The sequence below is a fragment of the Pseudogymnoascus verrucosus genome (assembly GCF_001662655.1).
Source record: "Pseudogymnoascus verrucosus strain UAMH 10579 unplaced genomic scaffold scaffold_9, whole genome shotgun sequence".
Taxonomy (NCBI): Eukaryota; Fungi; Ascomycota; class Leotiomycetes; order Thelebolales; family Thelebolaceae; genus Pseudogymnoascus; species Pseudogymnoascus verrucosus.
The window spans coordinates 39,377-62,269 of NW_017263660.1; the positions used below are offsets into that span (position 1 = coordinate 39,377).

Here is a 22,893-nt window from a genome sequence, read left to right on the forward strand (position 1 = left end):
ACTTAGGTTTTTAGAACAATATGAGTATTAAAAGTAGTGGTGAATCGTTTCTGTGCGAGATAGTGTTAGATCGAAATGAGAATATCAGAGGAAACCTTGCCTTTTAGGGACACATCGGTTGATGGAATCCTCGAGGGGAGGTGGCCAATAGGGTTGATGCTTCCCGTCGGCTCGGTTGCGATTCAATGAAGCTCCAATAAGAACCACCCCTCCCGAGGCTCGGGATGGTTACCTTTATTTTGATAGGACCCCTGGCATTTACCCTGGTGAATACTTAGCCCGCGAATCCACATTTCCCCGCGTTTCCCCACATTCCTCTTCCTGAATAGAACACCGAGCGGGTAGTACCCGGTTTATGTCCGGGCATGACCCGCCAAAAAGGGAAATGGGTTGTATATATCAAATGAATTGCTTGTAACCGTATGTTTACTTAAATGTTGTTGTCTCTAACTAATTTCAAAAGCGCAAGCCAGCTAAAGGCAGCTAGCAAATAATCATAATGGGTCTTCTACGGTCCCAATTAATTGATTCTCCACTCACGGCTTTGTGTATATTCATACTTTTATCACTCATACTTTTGGTAGGATATGTTGTGTATCAACGCTGGTTTCACCCACTAGCCGCTTTTCCTGGCCCATTCCTAGCCTCAGTCACAGATCTTTGGCAGGTCTATCAGTATTTGACCCTGAGACAGCCATATAATTTAACAGAACTACACGAAAAGTATGGACCCTTTGTTCGGTACGGCCCTGATAAACTCAGCGTTACTTCAGAAGACGCCATTCCGCTAGTGTATCAGAAAGGAGGCAAGTCGATGCCCAAGACCGAGTTTTATGATGCATATGGCGCAGCACATCCTAATGTCTTCGGCATGCGAGATGAAGCTGTGAGTTAGCTGCAGACTTTTTGGGATATAAGCTAATCAGAATCGGTAGCTTCATTCCATTCGGAGACGCCATATGTCCCATAGCTTTTCCATATCCTACGTGAGGGAGATGGAGCAGTACCTAGATCTCAACATTGATATCCTGAGAAAAAAAATTGCCAGATTCAGCAGCCGAAACGAAGTTTTCGACCTCAAGAAGGTCTTGCACTATTACACTATTGACGTGCTTGGTGAATTGGCCTTCAGCCAATCGTTTGGTGTCCAGATTGCAGATGATGAGTCGCTTGTCCCACCAGTCGTACCGCACAGTTTACTTGCTGCTGCCACGGGTGCATGGCCGGCGCAGACACAAACTTTGAAGAGGTGGCTTCCCAAAATACCCATTAGGGGACTGCAAAATTTATTCCGAGGTCGAGCGGCATGTGCAAGGTTGGCATCCGAATGCGTACAGAGGAGAATTGCAGCTCTGCAAGATGTTAAAGATGAAGGCATGGAAACTTTGCAGAGAAATGATATTCTGACCAATTTGATTCTGGCTAAGCATCCGGATACGGGTGAGCGCTTAACACAAGCTGATTTGGAGACAGAAGCATTCGGTTTCATGTAAGTATTAGTAACCCATTAGAAGAGATCATCCGCTGACCATAGTATTTGAATAGTATCGCTGGAACACATACCACCAGTGCTACGGTGTCGTTACTGTTCTATCATCTACTGCATGCCCCAGACATTATGGCTAGATGCGCCACGGAGATAGATGAGAATCTTCCACCACTGACCGCAGGCCAGTCTTCTTATTCAGTAGCAGATGTGGAAACATCTCTCCCTTACCTCCGCCAGTGTATTCGTGAAAACTTTCGAATCACCCCGGTGTTTACCATGCCATTAGCCCGACGCGTGACAGCACCTGAAGGAGTCGCCATTAGCGGGCGACATATCCCGCACGGAGTAAGTTCTACAGATTGTCATATACGATATTTGTTCCAAATTAGCTAACCTTGTACCTTAGACGTCTATTGCCGTCTGCAACCACGCTTTTCACCATGACCCTGCTGTCTGGGGTCCAGACCACAACACCTTTGATCCTACCCGTTGGGATAATCCTGAAACCGCTGCGCGAGCTAGATATTTAATGCATTTTGGCTTAGGTGGGCGTCAATGCATTGGCAAGACAGTAGCTCTGAGCAACATCTACAAACTATCGAGTACTTTGTTGAAAGAATTTGACTTCGAGCTCGTAGATCTAAATGAAAGACTAGAAGTGCAGATGGGTGCTTTCAGAGGTAGAATTCCAGACTTAGTTAGTGTAGGCATAAGTGATCTTGCCCAGCCGTTGATGGTGAAGGCACGGCAGAAGAGGAAGGTGGAATAACGCCTTTGTTTCAACTAGAGACTTGGCAGTTCAAACAATAAATATCTACTATCTTGGCCTTTATTATTAATGACTCCTAGATGAGTTCCGCTACTCCTCGTGAACTAACTCCACTGCGATCACCCTACTAGAGTCAAAGTGATAATTGCTTCCGGCTAGAATCCACACCCAAATTTTGTATAGGGTCCTCTGACGCACGGGAAGAATTGCAGCACTCACGGGCACTAATTGTAATGCTAGAAAGTCTGTACAAGGACTGGGCGTAGGCAAGAATGGCAGATCGCAGAAATTACGTAGGTACCATAGATTTCAACTCACTCAATTTAATTTTCAGTAGCCAACTCTTGTATGTGTCTATAATAAAATAATGGCAGCCTAGAAATTTGCTGGCTTAGTTCGTAAAGTATAGTTGCTATAGGCTCTTGTATTACTAAACTTAATATCGAGTTGAGAACTTTATTCCAGCATCTCATTAGCTACAAAGCACGGTCCTTATATAAAAGTACCCCGCAAATAGGATCAAGTAAGCAGCATGGATTTAAACGCGGGGTATTAGAGCTAGCCCCTCTCGTGACCAGCCATTCGGCTTTAATCTCAAGGTATCTTCCGTACCGAGGGAACGAATCTTAAATATATCTACTCTTTTGAATTACACATACTGTACACCATTCCTATTATTGCCGCCTAGTCTCCATGCAGAACGAAACCCTATCACCGGAAAATGAGAATATTTCGAGCCGTTCTCTAGAGTCTCCCCCCACTGCTCCGCCACGCAAACGCCGGAGAGTACCATTAGCATGCAGGTCATGTAGAGAAAGAAAGTCGCGTGTAAGCTATTTACGTGGACAGTCTCTAGGTCATGCAGCTCAAATATTTCATAGTGTAATGGACAGCGCCCTAGCTGCTCGCCATGCCTGGAACTTGGGATCCATTGCATATATGAGGAAGCTTCTGGAGTATCTAGAAGCTGGCGAGGAATAGGATCCGCAAATAGCAGGGCAACTAATAGATGCATTATCAGCGATGAAGGTGGTGAGACCGCCCAGTTGAGACTGAGAGTGATGGAATTGGAGGCCAGGTTACGCTCAGTCTCCGTTGCAGCTCCAATCATTCCACCAAACGGCAAAAGCAGAGAGCAGATCAACAACCTGCGTGCATCGTCGACGACTAGGCAGCCAAACCTGGGCGCCATAAATGCTCCTGTACCCTTAACCACACCTTCGACCGACATTGGGGAAGAAACCGACGAAGTCCCAGTCGATACTCTTGCTACCACTACATTCGACGACGTACCAGAAAAAACAGACCGAAATATTGGGAATTTTGGTGAATCCATAGTCGAACCAGTAGCGACTTCAGCCATTGCTTACTCTGATATAGGCCCGACTTCAAACCACGCTTTGTTCCGTACGCTCTCTGGAATTTTCGCGCACGTTGTGCATATCTTCTCTCCATCAAATCAGCAACATTGTACACCAAGCTCTGCGAGGGACTACCATAGGTTTACTCGTCGTCCTCCATTGTTACTACCAGAGAAACGCTTGGAGATACGTCAGGACACGCCTGATGTTGTCGACATTTGTGTTCTACCAGATGGTCAAGATGTAATACCATTAATCTCCCAATTTTCTACCACGGTGGGCATAGTATTGCCATTTGTTAACACGTCGACTATATTATCTGAGTACAAACGAAGGCGAGAAAATAACCAGCAACTTCCTAGACCGATGGAAGCGCTAGTAAACATCATCTGCGCATATACTTCCTCTACACTACAGAATTCAAATGCGAAAGTATATTACCGTCGAGCACTAGCCTTACTGGACGAGCAGACACTCCGAGGATCATGTCTAGAGCTAAGTCAGCTGAAATTATTCAATTCGTGATCAAGTTTGTCGCTAATATTTCACAAAGTCCAAGCACTTCTTCTGATTGCTAGTTTTCAACAGAACCATCAGCTTTCCATCGCTAGTTGGACGTTCCATGCCGTCGCCGTCAAAGCCGCTTTCCAGTTGGGTCTTCACTCACCAATCTACTATAAAGACCACTCGTTCCAGGAAAGCGAACTCCGGAAAAGACTGTGGTTTGCTCTAGTTAACCAGGATAGGTATTTTACGTGGGCTCGTTGCTTATAGTGCAGCCGCTAAGGTCTCACAGACATCTGAGTATTTCGTTAGGTCGACCTTGCATGATCCCGCAGCAACACATCCAAGTAGAAGTACCACGAGATGCATCTTTGATTCTGCAGACTATGCCCATGACAATGCCAGAACAGATCGATAGCTTGCTTTATTTTAATCGAGTAATGTATGTATGGAATCTGCCGTTAGAATCCTATTAGCCATGCTTACTTGTTATTAGATCGTTGGATACTGTTAAAATCTCGATAATTGACAACCTATATAACCACAATATTGATTCAGAGTCCCTACCTCTTCACGAGCTACTCATCAAAAGACTTCAGCTTTCATGGCAGCTAGAGCAATGGCGGCAAAATACTGCTTCGTTTTGCGACATCCTCTCTGAAATCGATTTATGCCAGCAGTCTAGAGTACCAAACGTCACGAACAGACTTCAAGTGTTACTTTCCATCCAATACTATAGTGTCACACTGCTCATCAACGGGCCCGTGCTAACAAAATTCTTAAGTGAAGCGGTCAATAAAAAACATAGTCCTAGAGACAAGACTATGCTAATAGATAGTATTATGCCAGTGATTAAGAGCGAAATCAAAACTGCGAGAGAGCTCTTAATAATCATTGACGGAGCAACTGCCTGTGGAGAAAGTTTCTTCGACTGTAACGCGGCGTGGTGGAACTGTAACTACATCAGTGAGTGGCTTGTGAGAGATTGTAGAGAGAGATTATGTACTGAGTGGGCGCTGACGCTGGCTAGTGTTCACTGTGAACTTACACTTATTTGGTATCCTTCTTGTACACAAGTGCCATGGAGGGATATTAACTGCTGCGGGAGGTATTGAGATGGTAGAGGTGAGGTCATCTCTCGACCGCGGCTTAAAGATTCTACAGACTTTCGAGAGAATTAGTTTAATGAGTCGAAAAGCTCGTCACTGCATATTGGGGTTCTTGAGGGTTTTTGACTCCCTAGGTGAGTGGACAGGCAAATACACAACCCTTTTCTATACTCCACCGACTGACATATGTTCCTCTTGATAGAATCCGATCTGCCGCCCACAATACCCGGTAGCAACGCCCAGGCCGAAGTACCCGCAACACCAGAGATATTAGATCCGTCTTGGATAATTGCCAATGACACTAATTCGATGCCGCAGAATCTCTTCTCACAGTATGTTGCACAATCGGCCGATGATTTTCTCTTTCAGTGCAGTGATGCTGCCCTCTTGGATGGAGATCTGAATTTTCTCTAGAGGGTTTGTCCTAGAGAAATTGATCCGGACCTGTTGTCTCAGCCGGCTCAGAGCAATTTAGAGAAGGTCATCGAACCTAAATTAGGAATGTCGAGTTCAGCTCTGAAAGATGGGCGTTGTTGTCCATTCTTAGAGAAACAATCAGTATTAGAGTATCTCGAATCTCGAAGAGTGGACGGGTTAAATAGATTGTTGGTGGTTGAGGCTGTATCTTGAGTAACCAGTCCACACTTGCTTGCGTCTTGGTCCTTAATGCTAGCAAAGAGATTACTCGAGGCAACCCTAGCTTTAGCTTCGTCGTCGCTTTCATCGTCGCTATTACCTTCGATAGTTAGGGACTCTTCTTCGTGAAATTAGTAGGGTGTATTGGTATACAAAAGCGAGCTAGAAACTCACTATTACAGAGCTGCGGCAGTACAATATAAGAAACTGGAAATGATTCGCGTTGGTCGGGATGAAGAGGGTACTGGCCCAACCCCGATAGTGAAGAATTATAGACAATAGTATAAAACCACAACTAAACAAACTGTTTTTTCCGCGTATTCGACGATGGAAAGTCGCGAAAATCTTCTGATAGCTCGAAACAACCACTTTGTCTTATTGCGTCCTTGCAAGATCGGACCTTGGGCAACAGGCGCAGAATCGATCGACTTGTTTACAGATGATAACTCCCAAAGCCACGGAAATCCTGTGGGTAATTGCTATAGCAGTACGACCCGGCAAAGCCTGGGTTGAGCTGAAAGGTGGGCGCAAGAGCTAGCTATTCGGTTATACACTGGCTCGGCCGCAAACGCTAGTCTCCAACCGCCCCTCGTTGGAATATCCATGTGACACTGGTCGCCAAGTTACCTAAAATAGGGATTCATTCAGTAGCTAGCCATGCAGTCAGACAGAAATACAGTATATATCTTTCTCGATACCCCGTTACTGGCCCTCTCCAAGTACAATAATGATCACAAAGCTCTCAAAGTAATGACCAGGTGATCAATCGTTGACGAGGATAGTACCGGCGCCATTCAACATTGAGAATAATATCCTTTAAAAGAAACTGTCCTGAGATTCCTTGTATTTGATTGATAATATAATCTCTTCAACTGCTGTCTACACACTCGCTAACGTTGGTCTAGTAAAAAGCCTCCCTTTCGTCTGTCCCGCTTCCAAACGAAGTAAGCCTTCGTTCACCTTGCTAAAAAGTATCTCTTCCAAGTCTGGCGTTATCTTTCCTTCACTTATCAAGGCCAAAACAGTCCGCAGGTCCTCTTTGGTCGCACCTAACGAACCCCGGATTTCTACACTCTTATGGACAATAGAAAATGTAGGTAAAGTCAACTTTTCGTCTCCTAAACCGGTTAGGACGATACGTCCGGACGGCTTGACGGCCTCGAGAGCCGCAGTCATTGTCGAAGTGATCCCAACAAAATCCACGACAACGTCAAATGTAACATCCTTTGCATCCCCGAGGCTGGAGAAACAGGACTTCGCACCATCTCGCATTGCCGCCTCGAATTTACTACTATCAATGTCGAAGCCATACACGATAGCTCCTTGAAGCGACGCAATTCTCAGGCCAATTGATCCTAGACCGCCTAGACCGACGATGGCGACAGTCGTTGACGCAGTGACTCCGCCTGTCCTGACAACAGCGTGGTAAGATGTCGCAACCGCATCTGTCGCTACAGAAGCTTGCTCGAAACTAACGTTGTCTGGGATAGGTTCGAGATATTTGACAGGGACAACGGCGTATTCAGCATATCCACCATCGTAGTTGAGACCAATCCCACCAGCTGGTCCTAGCAGGGCCACTGCTACTCTGTCGCCTATGTGCACCTCTGATACGCTTTCTCCTAATGCGATGACTTTCCCGGCAACCTCATGACCAAGGGTAATAGGCCGTTGTTGGATCCATGCTCCCCCTGTTCCACTGATAATATGGCAGTCTGAATGGCATAATCCGCAAGTTTCAACTTGGATAAGGACCTCAGCCGTAGAAGGTTGCGGGACTGCAATATCTTCAAGATGGAGGCCACTATTGGGGCCACCCCAGCGATAAGCCTTCATCACGGGGGTTGTGAAAGATTTGTAGGCGTGGATGGTTTATAGATCGAGTGTCCAGGCAGTATTAGCAGTAGAAAATAAAAGACTCCTGTTTGAAGGGAGATGGTGCAGGATTCTCCTGAATGTCGTTGTGTTTCTCAGTGGCCTACAATCGGGGAAGCTTCGCTCCATTAAATAATTGATAATTAAGGTACGTAGAATTACAGTCACATGAGGTCTGAGCATCCCCGCTGCATCTGAAATCACCGAGGTGGTGATATTTGCGGGGTTCAATGGCCAAGATGAGAGTGAAGGTCGGAAAGGAGAGGGGATATTAAACAACGCACTTTCCTTAACGCCTCTCATCTAGCTAGCAAACCCCAACCTCACCTCCAGCCCATCCCACAAACTTCTCCAAAGCCACATCAACTCCATTCCAACACCCCCTGCAATGACCACCACCCCCTCACCCCTCCCCCTCTCGGTCCTCATCTCCCCGCATACTACGTTCCACCCGTCTGATAACGACACTATTGACTGCATGAGAGCCTGGTCCGTCCGAATGCACCCCAATATGTTAAGTGGACTTGTTTTTAGCGAGGTTCCCCGCGCTTGGCCAACCCCCAATTCTTGGTCAACCCCGCTCGAGATCCCGCCCTTCTGCTACCTTTAACGCTAATTAAGCTAGGATAATCATGACCCACTTAGCCGTTCTTTGTTTGGGTAATCATTAAGTCCGATTTCTAGAGAAGTTTGATTTCTCGACGTGATGGTTTAGCTGCAGTTTAAAGAACCTCGGCTCCTTTCGATATTGCGGGGATGGCTTTGGGGAGGTATTTTAGCGCCATGCGCTACTATACCCCTCACCAAGGTACACACAAAATTGTAGTATTGGTCTAATGGAGTTGCAAAATCCTAAAGCCCTGACTATTGTTCAGATTTACTGTAATTTAAGACCTTGACTAGCAATATATAATTAATGCAGCTTCCTCACTGCCGCCTTAATTCTCGTATACACCCTTCACAAAATATCATTTCTAGTAAGAACAAAATGGCGTTTGAAACATACCTTCGAGAAGCCACTGGTAACGGACCTGACCGCACTCTTCCAGGTGCTGTCGTTGTAGCCGCTGACAGAAATGGCAAGTTTCTCTTTAATGACTAATTTTTCTACAATATTCTAACCTCCCATTTATAGGAATCACCCACACTTTCGCCTCTGGAACCCAGTCCCTCGATCCCGCTTCTCCCCTCTTTGAAAAACCATTTGCAATCGACACTACAATGTGGATTGCCTCATGCACAAAACTCCTTACAGCAACTAGTGTCCTACAGTGTGTGGAGAAGGGGCTCCTGAATCTAGATGCCGACCTCGCAGATGTTCTTACTGAGTTCAACGAAATTCAAATCCTCGCTGGATTCGACGACAATGAAAAACCAGTCTATAAAAAGCCGGAAAGCAAAATCACCCTAAGAACCCTTCTTAGCCATAGCAGTGGCTTTGGATACGCAGGACTTGATCCAAGACTCAAGAAAGAAGTCGATTACAGAGGCGGTAAAATTGATATAACAGGCGAATTGGTATGTTATCTCATCACCATTAAAAGCAATAACTAATTTATTTCCCAGCTCGAACATATTTTGGTCCCCCTTCTTTATCAACCCGGTACATCATGGTCTTACGGTGTAGGACTTGACTGGGCCGGCCTTGCAATTGAACGAGTCACGGGACAATCCCTTTCCGCCTACATGGAAACAAATATAATTAATCCACTCGGCATGACCTCCACATCCTTCAAGCTCCAATCTAGACAAGACATCCTAGCAACTCGATCAGACATGAGCCTCCGGCTGCCAGATGGGTCTCTCATCCCCAGCCCCACACGCTACTTTCCCGAAAATTCCAAGGATGACTTTGGTGGAGCTGGTCTCTTTTCTTGCGCACAGGATTACATCAAAGTTTTAATTGATCTCCTACAGGATGACTCAAAATTGCTCTCCGCGGCAAGTAAGGAAGAGTTATTCAAGCAACAGCTCTCTACCGAGTCCAAAGCAGCACTGAATTTTGTTCTGTATGGCGATTATGAGGGCAACACAAATGGAGAGGTGGGTATGCTGTTTAGTGGTGGGTTGCCAGCAGGGACAGATGTGGGATATTCGGTTGGAGGTTTGCTTGTAGATTGCGCTAATGGCGCGGGTCCGAATCGGAGGAGTAAAGGTGCGCTGTCATGGAGTGGGTTGCCCAATTTGCATTGGATGGTCGATAGGGAAAGAGGAGTTGCGTTGTTTTATGGGAGCCAGTTGCTTCCTCCAGGGGATATTAAAACAGCGGAGACTTTTGCGAAGTTTGAAGAGAGTATTTATAAAGGAGAGCTTTAAAGGGAGAGAATTCTTTCGGAGCTTCTAGATAAATGCAGATATTCTTTATATTCACAGAAGTATCGTGAATTGTTTGCGATAGCCTATGACCTATGCTCTACACCATCTTTGTTTTGTCCCTGCGCTATTCAGCCCAAAGGATTTATGCAATACAAAGATACAGGGTTAACAACTCAAGCTGGCATATGAGTTTTTGTACAAACTCAAACTCACCAGTCGATTTGAATAATTGACTCAACTAACAACCGTAGTATACTGCCTAGGACATTGAAACGTCTACTAGTTAAAGCCATTGATTCATCTGTATATGTCTGCCCAAAGTAGGCTATAATCATTTTCTATGCATCTAGCTATGCTTTCGTCAACTCCAGCCCAACAAGTCCTCCATTCTTCCTCCAATCCTCCAAAAGTTTAATAAAAGCAGAAGACCCCCATCCATAAGAAGAATTTCGCAAAGCCCTGTCCGTAATCTGGCCTTCCTGATTGTAGTATCCTGGCGTACAATCCTTCACAAAATCTGCCTGCAACTTCCCCCCCTCCATAATGGTCTGGACCCACTTATCCTCTGCCTCTTGTTCCGCCTCAACACTCATAACCTTCCTTTCTCTACATTCTTTGACCACATAGGCAATGTGCTTGGCTTGCTCACCTAACATATGCGAGAAATTAGGTGTCATGCCTGACTGGACAATGCTAACAACGAATAGGTTTGGAAAGCCTCGCGTCCAAAATCCTTGCAACGTGCTTGTTTTCTCACCGTCCTCCCATTTTTCACTAAGGGTAGTTCCGTTAACTCCCGTAATCTCAATACCAATTCTCTTGCTGTAATCGGTACTGAATTCGAATCCGGTGGCGTAGACGATAGCATCCAACTTGATTTCTTCACCATTTGCCACAATTCCATTTTCAGTGACACGTTCGATTCCCTTTCCGTTTGTGTCTACGAGGCTAACATTCTCTTGGTTGAAAACCGGGAGGTACTCATCATGGAAACAGGGCCGCTTGCAGAACTGATTATAATATGCCTTCAGCTTCTCCGCGAGCGCTGGGTTTTTTATGACCTGATCCACTCTAGCTCGAACTTGCTCCATCTTTCGAAAATCAGCCATTTGTAGAGAGGAGGAGGATTGATTTGCAGTGGGTTGATCGGCTCCTCCAAGGACTGAAAGGTTTCTCAGGATGTCGGTCCAACCGTCTTGTACAAGGTCTTCATCTTGATGCCCTCCAGAGACAATGATATTGAAATTGTCCATTCTTTTCTGTTGCCATCCTTTCGTCAATGAAGATGCCCACGTTGGGTCAGTTGGTTGATCGAGTCGCTTGTCAACCGAAGATGGAGTCCGTTGAAACACATAGAGGTGACCAGCCCCGCGAGCGAGGTGGGGAATTGATTGGACTGCCGTGGCACCAGTTCCAATGATTCCAACACGCTTATCAGCCAATTTGCTCAACCCTCCTGTTGTGTTGCCCCCAGTATAATCGTAATCCCATCGACTAGTGTGAAAACTGTGTCCCTTGTACGTCTCAATACCGGGAACACCAGGAAGCTTCGGCTTATGAAGAGGGCCACTCGCTGTGGCAACGAACTGAGCACGGATAGTGTCGCCACGATTCGTTCTTGCAATCCAATGACGGGCAGTCGCATCCCACTTCAGACCGAGAACTTCAGTCTGGAACAAGGCTTTATCGTAAAGTCCGAAATGCTTTCCGATGTTGCGAGCATGTTCAAACAACTCTGGTGCTCTGGTGTACTTTTCCGTTGGCATATAGTTGAGCTCTTCTAACAATGGCATATAGATATATGATTCAAGGTCACACGCTGCTCCTGGATAACGGTTCCAGTACCAGGTTCCTCCAAAATCTCCCGCCTTGTCGATGATACGGATGTTGGTGGTTCCAGATTCAAGAAGACGTGCTGCAATGAGTTGTCCGCCAAAGCCGCCTCCAACCACTAGGAACTCGACATCTTCGTCGATTGGGGTGCGACTGAACCCGGGCTCAGCGTATGGATCTTCAACATAGTGCTTCAACGAGCTGGTATCGATCCCCTGATACTGTTTAATACCATCGTCGCGAATACGTTTGTCTCGTTCCGCGCGATACTTTTCCTTTAACAAAGTTGGGTCAAAAGTGTCTTCTGGCATTTTGTCGAATATGTCTATGGGGGTTCAGGAACAAGAGAGTTGATTCTATCGTAAAGGAAGTGTTGGTTATGGGTGCAAATTATCTCCTATTTACACAAATAATATGCCTCGGTATGCTAATGATTCAACTCTATGTACCAAGCCACAGTCAAATATCACAAGTTAGAAGTAAAATTGCTTTTACTTTTTTTCTGCGAATCTAGTGTTTGATTCCCCCTCATTTTCCGCAACTAGCATTCTTCAATGACTAGTGTGGAGAAAGCGGGGTAAGAGGCATTTTATTTTACTCTTTCCCCGTAAATGTAGCCTTTGAATCTCCTGTGGAGAAAGCGGGGTAGATGTATTTTACCCTTTCTCCAAAAATCTAGTGTTCGATTCTCCTCCATCTTTCAACTACCATCCCTTTAACAAGCTGGATATACTTTCGATACAGAAATACCGAGGCAAGCTCCATTTATTACCCTGCCCCCTAACTTAAATCTATCAGTTGTAGGTATAGTCGTTTTGCGGAGTTGAATACGCGAAGCCTTTAGAGTTGGTTTGTTCCGTATCTGGCAAAACAATACCCCAACTATCTTGGCTTAGCTAGCCGTAACTAGCTAAGACATGCAATATCAATATGGGAAGAATAATATGCTTCGTTTACTATAGCATCGGATCTTGGGAACGCTTGCGTGGAGTGAACTGTCGCCTTAGCGAATGATATGCCTCGTTTGGTTTGCTATGACATAGCTGATCGTAAGGACGTTGCCCGAAGCGAGCTGTGGGAGGCATGGTTTGGCTGTGCGGGGAAGTCGAGACTCTTGACTCTTGGCTTCCCCGCACACCCAAACTGTGGGGCCTGCAGGTCGTGCCGTGTCGTAGGTCAACACGGGCCATGACGAGTCGGCCACGACGAGTCGATAGTGGATCTGCACGCTATACTATCCTGATGCTAAGCATCCTCAGCTACCAATTTTCATTTTCAATGAAATCGACTTCGAATTGGTCGGTGGTAAACCCCTTTGCTGTAAACGAGGCCTGCTAAGGACGAATAACTTGATGGCATCCCGCCCTACTGGCAAACTATCGATTACCTCGGCCCCGGGGCATAAATGAGACTTTCTTAATGAGATTCCAGAGATACGGTAGAGCCCCGCTCTAGGGAGTACTATGAGACGAGAGTGGGGTTTAGCGCTGGCAAAAAGTGGGTACTAGACATGTCAGAATAACGAAGTACTGGCGATTTCCTACATTTTTATTTCTCAGCTCCTTGTCCCGTCCAAAAGTCTATTGCCTGGTTTGTGCGCCAAAAGCAGTGACGACGAGCTATGAACGATTCAAGCCAACCACAACTTCAGAACAGACCGAGGGAGAGTTTCAACAAAGGTACTAGGCGACAAACTGTTGGGCGGCACGAGTACACTGACAGATTCCTGGGGTAAGCTTCCGCTTACCCCAGGAAACTAGACAGCAAGGAGGAAAGGAGGCAATGGCTTTGGAAGTAATATATAAAGGTGCGCGGAAATGTCTAAGATCTCTCAAGGCGATATTTAAGGATTCGAAACTTGAACGTAGACGATATCAGCAAATATGGCTCTTGAAAATAAAGCAGAGAATGAGCAGGCTGTACTGAGCCCCGACCCCGGCCCCGACCCCTAAGACACCATACCCCGACTCTCACATTCACTGACATTATACCAGATGACGATAGAAAACATCACCCCTCAACACCTAGAGTCTCAATTGACAGCGACACCAGACAATGTCGAGCTCCTTGCGGAAGAACTTGCCGTTGAAGCAACCCACCATGTTGACGCTGTTGGATGGAAGTTTCTTATAGAGCCCTACACGGTGAAGAATCCCATCATCCTTATCTTGGGTATTACTAATATTGTACAAGTTTGGCTCTCTTGCTGCGATGTCCTTTGGGTTGTTCTGTGCTGCATGGGGATTTGCTCCTCCGGCATCAGTTCTGATCTGGATTACCGCTGATATCGGTATTGAGTCTCATTTCCCCGTCATAGTCATATTCTGATTGATGCAGGATCCAAGTCCCAAACCAACGCCGCTCTGTTCTCTGTCATGCAAACCATTGGGACAACACTGGGTTACATGTTCGTTGGTCGGTTGTCCGAGATATATGGTAGACGCTGGGTTATGATAGTTTTTACACTTTTTGGGCTGGTTGGATGTGAGACTACCCCTTACTCCTCTCTGAATCCTGCTTACTTTTTTTTTTTAGCAATTGTTGCCGGAACATCTCACGACCTGAATACATTTATCGGAGCAAATGTAGGCTTTTACTCCCTTTTAGTAAATGCTGCGCCTAACTGTTTCAGATCCTTATGGGCCTTGCAACTGGCGCACAGTGCTGCTATGCGTTTCTAGCTGGAGGTAGGCTCCTTGATATGTTAAAACAAGCTAGAAACTACTAATGCTAATGTGACTTAGAACTGATGCCTAATAAGCACAAGATGCTTGGTATGGCCATAGTTGTCCTATTTTGTTTACCAGGGACTGCTATGGGCGCATTTTTTGCACGATCTCTTGTTGAGTATGCCTCGTGGAGATGGATTTATTACATATATATCATTGCACAGAGTACGTTTACCTGCTCTAATTCTGTAGCTAACCAACTTGCTGACAATTTTTAGCCATATCTCTTGCTCTTTATATCGTCTGCTACTTCCCCAAGGAAGCTGCCCAAGCTTTCAATAAGCGCGAGCAAACAAAAAAACTTGACTTCATTGGAATGTTTCTCTTGGTTGCTGGTCTCGTCTTGTTTATCCTCGGCATCATGACCGGTGGATCGCCATATCCTTGGAAGTCTGGTAGGTTTTGGGGGTTTGACTCCTGATATGTATTGGCTAACCACGCTCCTAATAGCCAAAGTTCTCGGAATGGTGGTATCAGGAGGGGTTTGTCTCATAGCTCTTTGCGTATGGGAGGTCTACCAAGGAGAGAACGCATTTTTTGCTATTCATCTGTTCAAAGATGTTCGAGGCTTTGGAATGAACTGTATCTGCTCAGCCGTAGGAGGGATTTCGTACGTCGCTTTAAGCATCATCTGGCCAACTCGCAAGTATTCCTTTCTATTGTAATAGTGTGATCTAACAGGCTGCAGAGGTTGCATATATGTACAGCACCGGGGGGTCGTCATGGCAAGCTATCGGTGCTATGTCTTGCACAATTGGTTTCGGTCTTTGGGGAGGAATGGTCTTTCTGGGAGCTTTGTGGGGTGCGTGTCCCAATCCTAAAATAACTCAAAATGCTAACACAAAACCAGGCCCCATCGGACACCCAAAATGGACCTTGATCATCTCGAATATATGGATGACGGCATTTATCGGAGCTCTAGCTCATTGTAATCCGGATAATAAGACATTTGCGATTGTCTGCTCATTTCTTGCTGCTCTACCCATCGGGTTTATTGAGCAGCAGACGGGAGCCATCGCCCAGCTTGTGGTAGGCGACAAGGAAATCGGTACATCTTTCGGAACTATGGGATGTGTAAGGGTTGGAACTGGGGCAATTGGAACAGGCATCGTGCTAGCCATCTTGACTGGTGAGCATTTCAAATACATATATGAGAGGCCTGAGACTGATATCTTCAAAGCAAAAATCCCCGTCGAACTTGAAGCTCATATCGTCCCCGCAGCGCTCAACGCTGGTCTCCCTGCATCTTCGATCGCCGACCTTTTTGCTGCTATTTTTGCATCTTCTGAGACAGCGATGGCCGCTGTTCCTGGAATTAACGCCGAGATCATCAAGGCTGTCGGTAAAGCTCAGCTAGATGGATACGCAGCTGCCTATCGCTATATTTACTATGCAACCATACCATTCGGGGTTCTGGCAACTGCCTCTGCCGTCGCTCTACGCCCAGTTGCCCACTTACTCACTAGCCATGTGCCGAAAATGGTCGAGAACCCACAGGCATATCACGGTAACCGAGACTTAGAGAAGACCATGGATTAAGTGTGGGGAGGACTTATAAAAGTGGTGGGAAATGGTCAAAGGGCATTAAAGGTTGCAATTATAGATCTAGTATCCCATAGTAATAAAGAATGCCCTAAGGGACTGTCAAGCTAAGAATAGTCGTGCCGCAAAAGGGATGTCATATAGCCAGACAATTGATGCCGCAGTAACTGGAAACTGAGGGCAACGTTATCCACTGTAGTTGAATGTTGACAAACGACATCACCCACTCACTTGCAATGCCTAAAACCCATCGAGAATGGTAATTCGCGGACATGGTTTGATATGCCGTGTAGAGAGGCTCTTCATGAGCAGCCACTTTAGTATACATTCTGTTCAAGTCGTCAATAGTATGCAGAATCCTGTTTTTAGAGTCAATAGTTGTAACGGAAGCATGATAGTATATTTTTCACTCACTCAGGGTGAATAAATGCGGGAATCGTTTCTTTCAAAGGGGCTGCATTTACAGCCACATACAGTGCGAATAAAACGACGCAGCTTGCATTCTCTTATATATTCTCATGCCTATAATCCTGACCACACGACTGTCTCTTCTACTTCCAAATCTCCCTCAAGGACAATATTCGCGCTGCTCTTACCAATCAGAACTTTATACTTCCCCTTCTCATTGACCCATTTCGCAAGGATTTCGTCATAATAGGCGGTTGCAAACCTGTCAAGCTGGATGATGACCTCTTGCATTTCGTTCATTTCCAGGAACACCTTTGCAAACCCCTTTAGCTCCTTTTTAGGCCTGCTGATTCTCGAGGCGTGCTCGTCAGCTCCTATGTACAATTGTATCACTTCTCTCCCGGCACAGCCACCTGTATTCGTGACTTTCAACACTACTCTCGTCTTCTCGACATGCAAGTCTGAGAATTCAAACGTGGTGTACGATAATCCATGTCTGCTAAGGTTAGCAATCGACCAACTTCATCTAAAGGTAGGGAAAGAAGTCGACTCACCCGAACGGAAACAACACCTCCCTCTCCACCTTCTCATAATACCGATACCCAACATAAATATCCTCCCCATAAACCACTCTCCCGCCTTCACTCCTAAAATTTAGAAACGCAGGATTATCTGCATTTCTCCTCGGAAAACTTAACGGCAGCCGCCCATTCGCATTCACATCCCCAAACAGCACATCCGCTAGCCCATTACCAGTCTCGTTCCCTCCATACCACGCATGTACCTGCGTTGTCGTTTTGTCCGCCCATGGCAGCATGTTGATCGGCGTTCCACTCTGCGTGACAACGACGGTCCTGGGATTTGCTTCCACGACTGCGCTGAGTAGCCGTGAGACGTTGCCTGGTAGATCCATATCTTGGCGATCAAATCCCTCGCTCTCCCAGTCTTTAGACAGGCCTACACAAATGATCGTATGTTCGTTCTCGCTCGCGAGCCTAGCCGCTCGCCGGATATGCTCCTCTTCGTTGATTTTGAGGGCTGTTCCAATCCTGCCCGCCCCTCCCGGAAATGCGACGACACCTGGCTTGAGCACTTTGCTCGTTGGGCTGCTCGCGAATTCTAATCTTACGTGATAAGTCTTACCTTCGACGAGGTCGACCTCACCGATTTCCTCAGCTGTGCCTTTGCCGAAGAAGGAGGTTCCGGGGCGCTGAGTCTCCGTGTTCTCAATCACCAGCTTGTTATCGATAAAAAGGTTTCCGGAGCCGTAGACGGTGATGCCAAATTGAAATATCCCAGTTGCTGGGGCGAGGAAGAACCCTTCAACCGTAGCATAGTACAGGGTCTCGAGCTGTGGATGGCGGTAGTCCATTAACTGGAAGAAGGCCTCACGAATCGAGAGTTGGTCTACCACTTGCCGATTGCATACTGACGGTGGGTCAGCGAAGAAGGATATCAATGCTCCAGGCCTTCCATCTGGAGTTGTTAAACCATCGCTCAATATTGGAAGAAGGGCATGGGAATATGCTCCGATCTCGTAGTGTACAGCTGTATCTTTTCCAAGCTTATCAATAATGCCTTGATAAGGCGAGATGGTGTAGTATGGCTCTAGTGACGCGCTGCCACCTCCACAAAAGGCGACATTCTTTAGGTTCGATCCAATCAAGGCAATTTGCTTGATATCTTTGGATAGTGGGAGAACACTAGCATTATTTTTCAGAACGACTACACTATCGCCAGCCAGTTGCCGATTTAACTTCCTGTCTTCTGGGAAGTCTCGTACAGTCTCTGTTAGAGAAATCTTTGCTTTGCTTGCTCGTTGCACAAATTCCAAAACGTTGCGGACACGGTCGTTGATGGTTTCGTCAGTAACTTTTCTCGATGATACTGCAAGATTTGCGATTCCAGTACGCCATCTCGATGGTCCAGGCATTTCCAGATCCAGTCCAGCATTGAAAGCCTCAGTCGTGGAATACGTCCCAAACCAGTCACTCATCACTAATCCTTTCCAGCGCCATTCATTCCTCAGAATATCTTGGAGAAGCCTCTTATCCTCCGAAACGTGTGTTCCATTCACTTTGTTATATGCGGTCATAACTGCACCTGGCGCAGAATCCGCGATGGCGATCTGGAAGGGAAGCAGATAAATCTCCCTCAAGGCTCGCTCGGTGACCTTAGCGTCTACAGCAACTCGCTCATGCTCCTGGTCATTCGCTACATAATGCTTCACAGTCGCAACCACATCCTTGCTCTGCACACCGTTGATGTAGCTCCCTGCTAATTTGCCGCTGAAATATGGATCCTCGGAGAATGACTCGAAGCCACGGCCACCGAGAGGCGATCGCTGGATGTTTATTGTGGGGCCGAGCCAGCACGCAGCCCCTTTGGCGAGGCATTCTTCTCCGATGAGCATGCCAGCTTTGCGGAGAAGTTCGAGGTCCCAAGTCGATGCTAGACCGGTGCCGCATGGAAGACAGGCCGCTGGAACGCCGCCAAAGAATTTGGTGCCTCGTACGCCATTGGGACCATCACTTGTACGGATAGAGGGGATATTGAAGCGCTCTAGAGGATGGGTATGCCAGAAATCCTTCCCTGTGTAAATTAGCATCAGCTGTAGCGTAGGTGGTGATTTATTAATGCTGTACCTGCGAGTAGAGAGATCTTTTCGTTGATCGTCGCCTCTTGAATGACACTCTCGATTTCGAAAGCTGGACTCATTGTTATAACGAGTCGTGTTTAATTGAATGTTAGGGGGCGTCAAACACGAGGGAAATAAGGAATGAAACACAGCTTGCTAAGTTTAGCAAAGAGAATAGAAATTAATGTAAGACCAGAACTAAATCGTTATGACCTACAGGTACACTACTATAAGTCTACCATATATAGAGAACACTCATACATGTCTAAGAACCCAAAAGTTTAGCGTCTCTCCTAAAGCAGTACCAAGATATTTATCCACATTAACAGACTCCACCGTGACTTCATGTTAGTAAAATGCTGGCAAAGTTACTGTCGGGGACTCTTCCCGATAGCCATGGCACCGGTTCTTCCGAAGTTAGCCCAAATTCCGAATAAAGAGACCCACAATTAGTCAATCATTCGATGGCGGAAATTCAAATATACGATTAAGACCCCGTCGTTATATCGCGGAATCACTAACAAAGTTACGGGGACCCTTCCCGATGGCCATGTATTTTGTAACGATCTGTTTGTTCTGTCTAAATATGTAGCTGCCTGAATTTGCGACGAAGTGGGCCTAAGTTACGTCCCAACATTACAACACCATGTGTTGTAAAATATAGACTAACTTTGACCTGCCAAAGTGTAGGTGCTCCACTTTTGCCTGTTTCCCTGGTTTAACACCATGACACACAGCCACAGCTTTTTCTGAGGTTGGCCTGAATTATGACAAGGGAAACCCACGATTTGGTCCATCGTTCGATAGTAGAATTTCAAATACACCATTGTAAGTATGATTAGAACTATTTAGATTACTTCACGTTCACGCCCTTAGTGTAAGCAGTTGTTTGACTGATTTCGGCGCTGTTGATACCAGTCTCATGAATTATTGCTTAACAACAACAATACCGTTGGAAACTCAGATTTAGTAAATACTTCGTTGTATATATTAGTAGAAAGCTGTAGCGTTTCGAAACGGAGCATGAAAGCACCTGCTCAGCGTGCCATTTTCTAGCAACGGAGAGTTACCACTAGTAAGACAAACATGTAGAAAGAGGTAATGTTCTTAGCAATATGAAGATAAATAGGGAGCATTCGATAATAATGTGAGAATATAATAGCTAATATTAGAAAACAAATACTATCTATAAATGCTCACATTGAAGGTCTTCTAGCTAATTAAACGAGGTTGCAAATATCACACCTTCTGTAACCCTTCCCCTACCCTAAACGCTGTATTTCATTAATACAATACAAACTCAGCGAGCCTTTGGTTCATTTCCCTCAGATTTATCAGCCACAGATTCTTCCTCTTCCTCTATCGGAATTTCTTTCTTGTCATCATCATGTGCTGGCTCATCTTTCTTCCCATCAAAAATCTCTGCAATCTCCTCGAGCGTATGACCCTTAGTTTCTGGGAAAAGAAACCAGATCAAGCTAAGCAGCACGGCTAAAAGAGCGCAAAAGAAAATGTAGTATTTCCATCCAATCGACTTCATCGCAATCGGATTGCAGAATTGTCCGATTATCAAGGAAATATAACCTGATGCCAGAGCTACTGTAAGACCTCGGCCGCGTAGGGCATAGGGGAAAATCTCCACAGGATAGGCTTGGAATAGCGGCGTCCATGCGATGTCATAGAAGAAATAGTAGATGAAAATGAATGCCAAGACAGCATTTCCAGCTTGTTGGTTGAGAGTTCGAGCAAACACGCTGGTGAGTATAGTCCAGCATACATATGAGACTAGCATGCCCGTAGTCGATATGAGGAACAATGTACGCCTGCCAATTCGATCAACCATCAAAGCGCCTGCCAAAACAGCGGCAATCCAATTGAAGACTTGGAGGAGTCCGTTGATAAGGGCTTGAGAAGCTACCGATGTAATGCCGATAGTGTTGAGGACCAATGTAAGATAGTATGACACGACACCAACACCGTTCCATTGAGACCCTATGCCTGTAATGACGGCGATGAGAGTCCTTCTTCGGTTTGGCGCTGTGCGGATTAGATCGAAATAAGTTGTCTGAGAATTGATGCTGGCTTCTAGGCGAATATTCTCTTCAATTTCGTTCATCTCATAATCCACAAGTGGGGAAGACTCATCACCGCCGCCATGATACTTAACCAGGATTTTGCGTGCTTCTTCGTGGCGATGTTTCGCAATAAGCCATCTGGTCCAAATTAGCAAAGCCCATGTGTTTAGACCAACAGATACTTGCCTCGGGGACTCAGGAAGCCAGTAGAAGAATGCAAACTGGATTGAAGGTAACGCTCCTTGCAAAAGTGAGGGGATCCTCCAAGCCCATGTTGACGGTATTTTAAATGTACCATAGGTAAACCATGCAGCCATAATGGCGCCTAGATACTATAAAACCGTTAGGATTCTGTGGCCTACCAAAACGATATACTTACATAGAATGTGTTATACAGAGCAGTAATTTGCCCTCTCTGCGTAGGATATGCCAGCTCGGTGATCAAAATCGGGGATGGCTGAGCGATTAGAGCTGTTGCCCCCCCTAAAATTAAACGAGAAATAATGAACATTGGGAGATTCTGAGCAGCCCCCTGCAGTGCCGCGCCGACTAAGAGGAAGATGAAGCCGACAAACATGGGGCATTTTCGCCCATATTTATCAGACAACCACGTGCATGGGAATAGAACAAGTATTTTCCCAATAGGATACACAGCGTTGATCGTCCCTAGGAGTGCGCTCTGGGGATGGTTGAAGTAGTTGCGCCATTGCTCAAGGGTTTGCAACCCGTTCATCATAGCACCTAATGAGCATATCAGCATTGAATCAATTGTTAGAAATTTAAAGAGAATGTACCATCAAATCCCACGGTAGCTGAAGAAAATAGCGCTACAAGTAGAATCAAGTTCAACTTGGCAATATGGGGTGTCTTGTACCATGGTTTTGGGTTTTTTGGCAGAACCTGTTGCATTCATTAGCCCAAACATCCGAAACAAGACGAAGATTTGCAAATCCTTACAGCAAGGAGTCCTAGGCCAACCGCCGCCTCTGCACTAGTCTCTGATTTCTTAAAGATACCCATAGTAGTCAGGTGCTCTGTTGTTATAGTAGCAAGTCTGTATAAGATGCCATCCAGCTCAAGAAATAGTTGCAAGATGATGATGAGAGCAACAGGTCTAAACACTTAGTTCTTATATTGATAATGCACGATGCTTTCTGACTGAACCCGAAATGCGGGGAATTAAGCGACCTCCGCGTTTTCTGAAGTGGATGGAGTCTGATCCCTGGCAGCCACGTTGAGAACTCTGTCTCGGGGAAGGTCCCCGGATGTGGCCTGAGTTGGTTAAGAGGGTCGAGCGTTCTAGGGCCTCTGATTTTAGTTGATTGAGAATGGCCTCGTTTCGGAATAGATACTTGGCGTAAATTAAGACTACATTCTCGATAGTACTCAGTGGTACTGTAACCTTGCATAAACAGAAGCATGTGCAGATCGACTGTCCTAAATTTCGGTAGGACCTCAGTTAACAACGAGGATGGACTAGACTCTCGGCTAAATTATGGGTTCTCTTTTCAGAATCCGGGCCAACTTCGGAGGAAGCCATGAATGTGTTGAGGGTTTGCGCTACCGGCCATAGACAGTAGCGTTAGATGTTTGCCTCGTCTGTCGGCAA

At 45.9% G+C, this 22,893-nt stretch overlaps 8 protein-coding genes across 8 annotated transcripts; 4 read left to right on the plus strand and 4 right to left on the minus strand.

Annotated features, from left to right (window-relative positions):
- Window positions 1-814: 814 nt before the first annotated feature.
- On the plus strand, window positions 815-2,258 carry VE01_02271 (uncharacterized protein; the record flags this gene model as incomplete). Its single annotated transcript, XM_018271781.1, has 4 exons — window positions 815-886; window positions 936-1,489; window positions 1,546-1,834; window positions 1,896-2,258. 4 exons carry the CDS (start codon window positions 815-817, stop codon window positions 2,256-2,258), a joined length of 1,278 nt encoding a protein of 425 aa, XP_018132728.1.
- Window positions 2,259-2,883: 625 nt separating this feature from the next.
- VE01_02272 (uncharacterized protein) lies at window positions 2,884-5,960 on the plus strand. The gene is made up of 8 exons (XM_059463424.1): window positions 2,884-3,086; window positions 3,140-3,584; window positions 3,639-4,118; window positions 4,173-4,365; window positions 4,416-4,565; window positions 4,620-5,089; window positions 5,154-5,366; window positions 5,435-5,960. The coding sequence occupies exons 1-8, from the start codon at window positions 2,952-2,954 to the stop codon at window positions 5,644-5,646; spliced, it is 2,298 nt and encodes a 765-aa protein (XP_059319900.1). The 5' UTR covers window positions 2,884-2,951; the 3' UTR covers window positions 5,647-5,960.
- Window positions 5,961-6,747: 787 nt separating this feature from the next.
- On the minus strand, window positions 6,748-7,704 carry VE01_02273 (uncharacterized protein; the record flags this gene model as incomplete). Its single annotated transcript, XM_018271783.1, has 1 exon — window positions 6,748-7,704. One exon carries the CDS (start codon window positions 7,702-7,704, stop codon window positions 6,748-6,750), a length of 957 nt encoding a protein of 318 aa, XP_018132730.1.
- Window positions 7,705-8,708: 1,004 nt separating this feature from the next.
- Window positions 8,709-10,059, plus strand: VE01_02274 (uncharacterized protein; the record flags this gene model as incomplete). Its single annotated transcript, XM_059463425.1, has 3 exons — window positions 8,709-8,822; window positions 8,879-9,261; window positions 9,310-10,059. The coding sequence occupies exons 1-3, from the start codon at window positions 8,732-8,734 to the stop codon at window positions 10,057-10,059; spliced, it is 1,224 nt and encodes a 407-aa protein (XP_059319898.1). The 5' UTR covers window positions 8,709-8,731.
- Window positions 10,060-10,359: 300 nt separating this feature from the next.
- On the minus strand, window positions 10,360-12,203 carry VE01_02275 (uncharacterized protein; the record flags this gene model as incomplete). The annotated part of the gene is made up of 1 exon (XM_018271785.2): window positions 10,360-12,203. The coding sequence occupies one exon, from the start codon at window positions 12,201-12,203 to the stop codon at window positions 10,410-10,412; it is 1,794 nt and encodes a 597-aa protein (XP_018132724.1). The 3' UTR covers window positions 10,360-10,409.
- A 1,331-nt stretch (window positions 12,204-13,534) lies between these two features.
- On the plus strand, window positions 13,535-16,160 carry VE01_02276 (uncharacterized protein; the record flags this gene model as incomplete). Its single annotated transcript, XM_059463426.1, has 11 exons — window positions 13,535-13,811; window positions 13,887-14,036; window positions 14,086-14,182; window positions 14,230-14,376; window positions 14,428-14,477; window positions 14,525-14,579; window positions 14,637-14,786; window positions 14,840-15,016; window positions 15,072-15,263; window positions 15,310-15,423; window positions 15,472-16,160. Exons 1-11 carry the CDS (start codon window positions 13,776-13,778, stop codon window positions 16,158-16,160), a joined length of 1,857 nt encoding a protein of 618 aa, XP_059319899.1. The 5' UTR covers window positions 13,535-13,775.
- A 518-nt stretch (window positions 16,161-16,678) lies between these two features.
- Window positions 16,679-19,289, minus strand: VE01_02277 (uncharacterized protein; the record flags this gene model as incomplete). The annotated part of the gene is made up of 3 exons (XM_018271787.2): window positions 16,679-17,067; window positions 17,126-19,163; window positions 19,217-19,289. 3 exons carry the CDS (start codon window positions 19,287-19,289, stop codon window positions 16,686-16,688), a joined length of 2,493 nt encoding a protein of 830 aa, XP_018132726.1. The 3' UTR covers window positions 16,679-16,685.
- Window positions 19,290-20,352: 1,063 nt separating this feature from the next.
- VE01_02278 (uncharacterized protein) lies at window positions 20,353-22,892 on the minus strand. Its single transcript, XM_059463427.1, has 5 exons — window positions 22,242-22,892; window positions 22,079-22,184; window positions 21,664-22,025; window positions 21,471-21,616; window positions 20,353-21,422 (listed from the first exon to the last, which is right to left on the minus strand). Exons 1-5 carry the CDS (start codon window positions 22,302-22,304, stop codon window positions 20,510-20,512), a joined length of 1,590 nt encoding a protein of 529 aa, XP_059319901.1. The 5' UTR covers window positions 22,305-22,892; the 3' UTR covers window positions 20,353-20,509.
- Between the last annotated feature and the right edge of the window lies 1 nt (window position 22,893).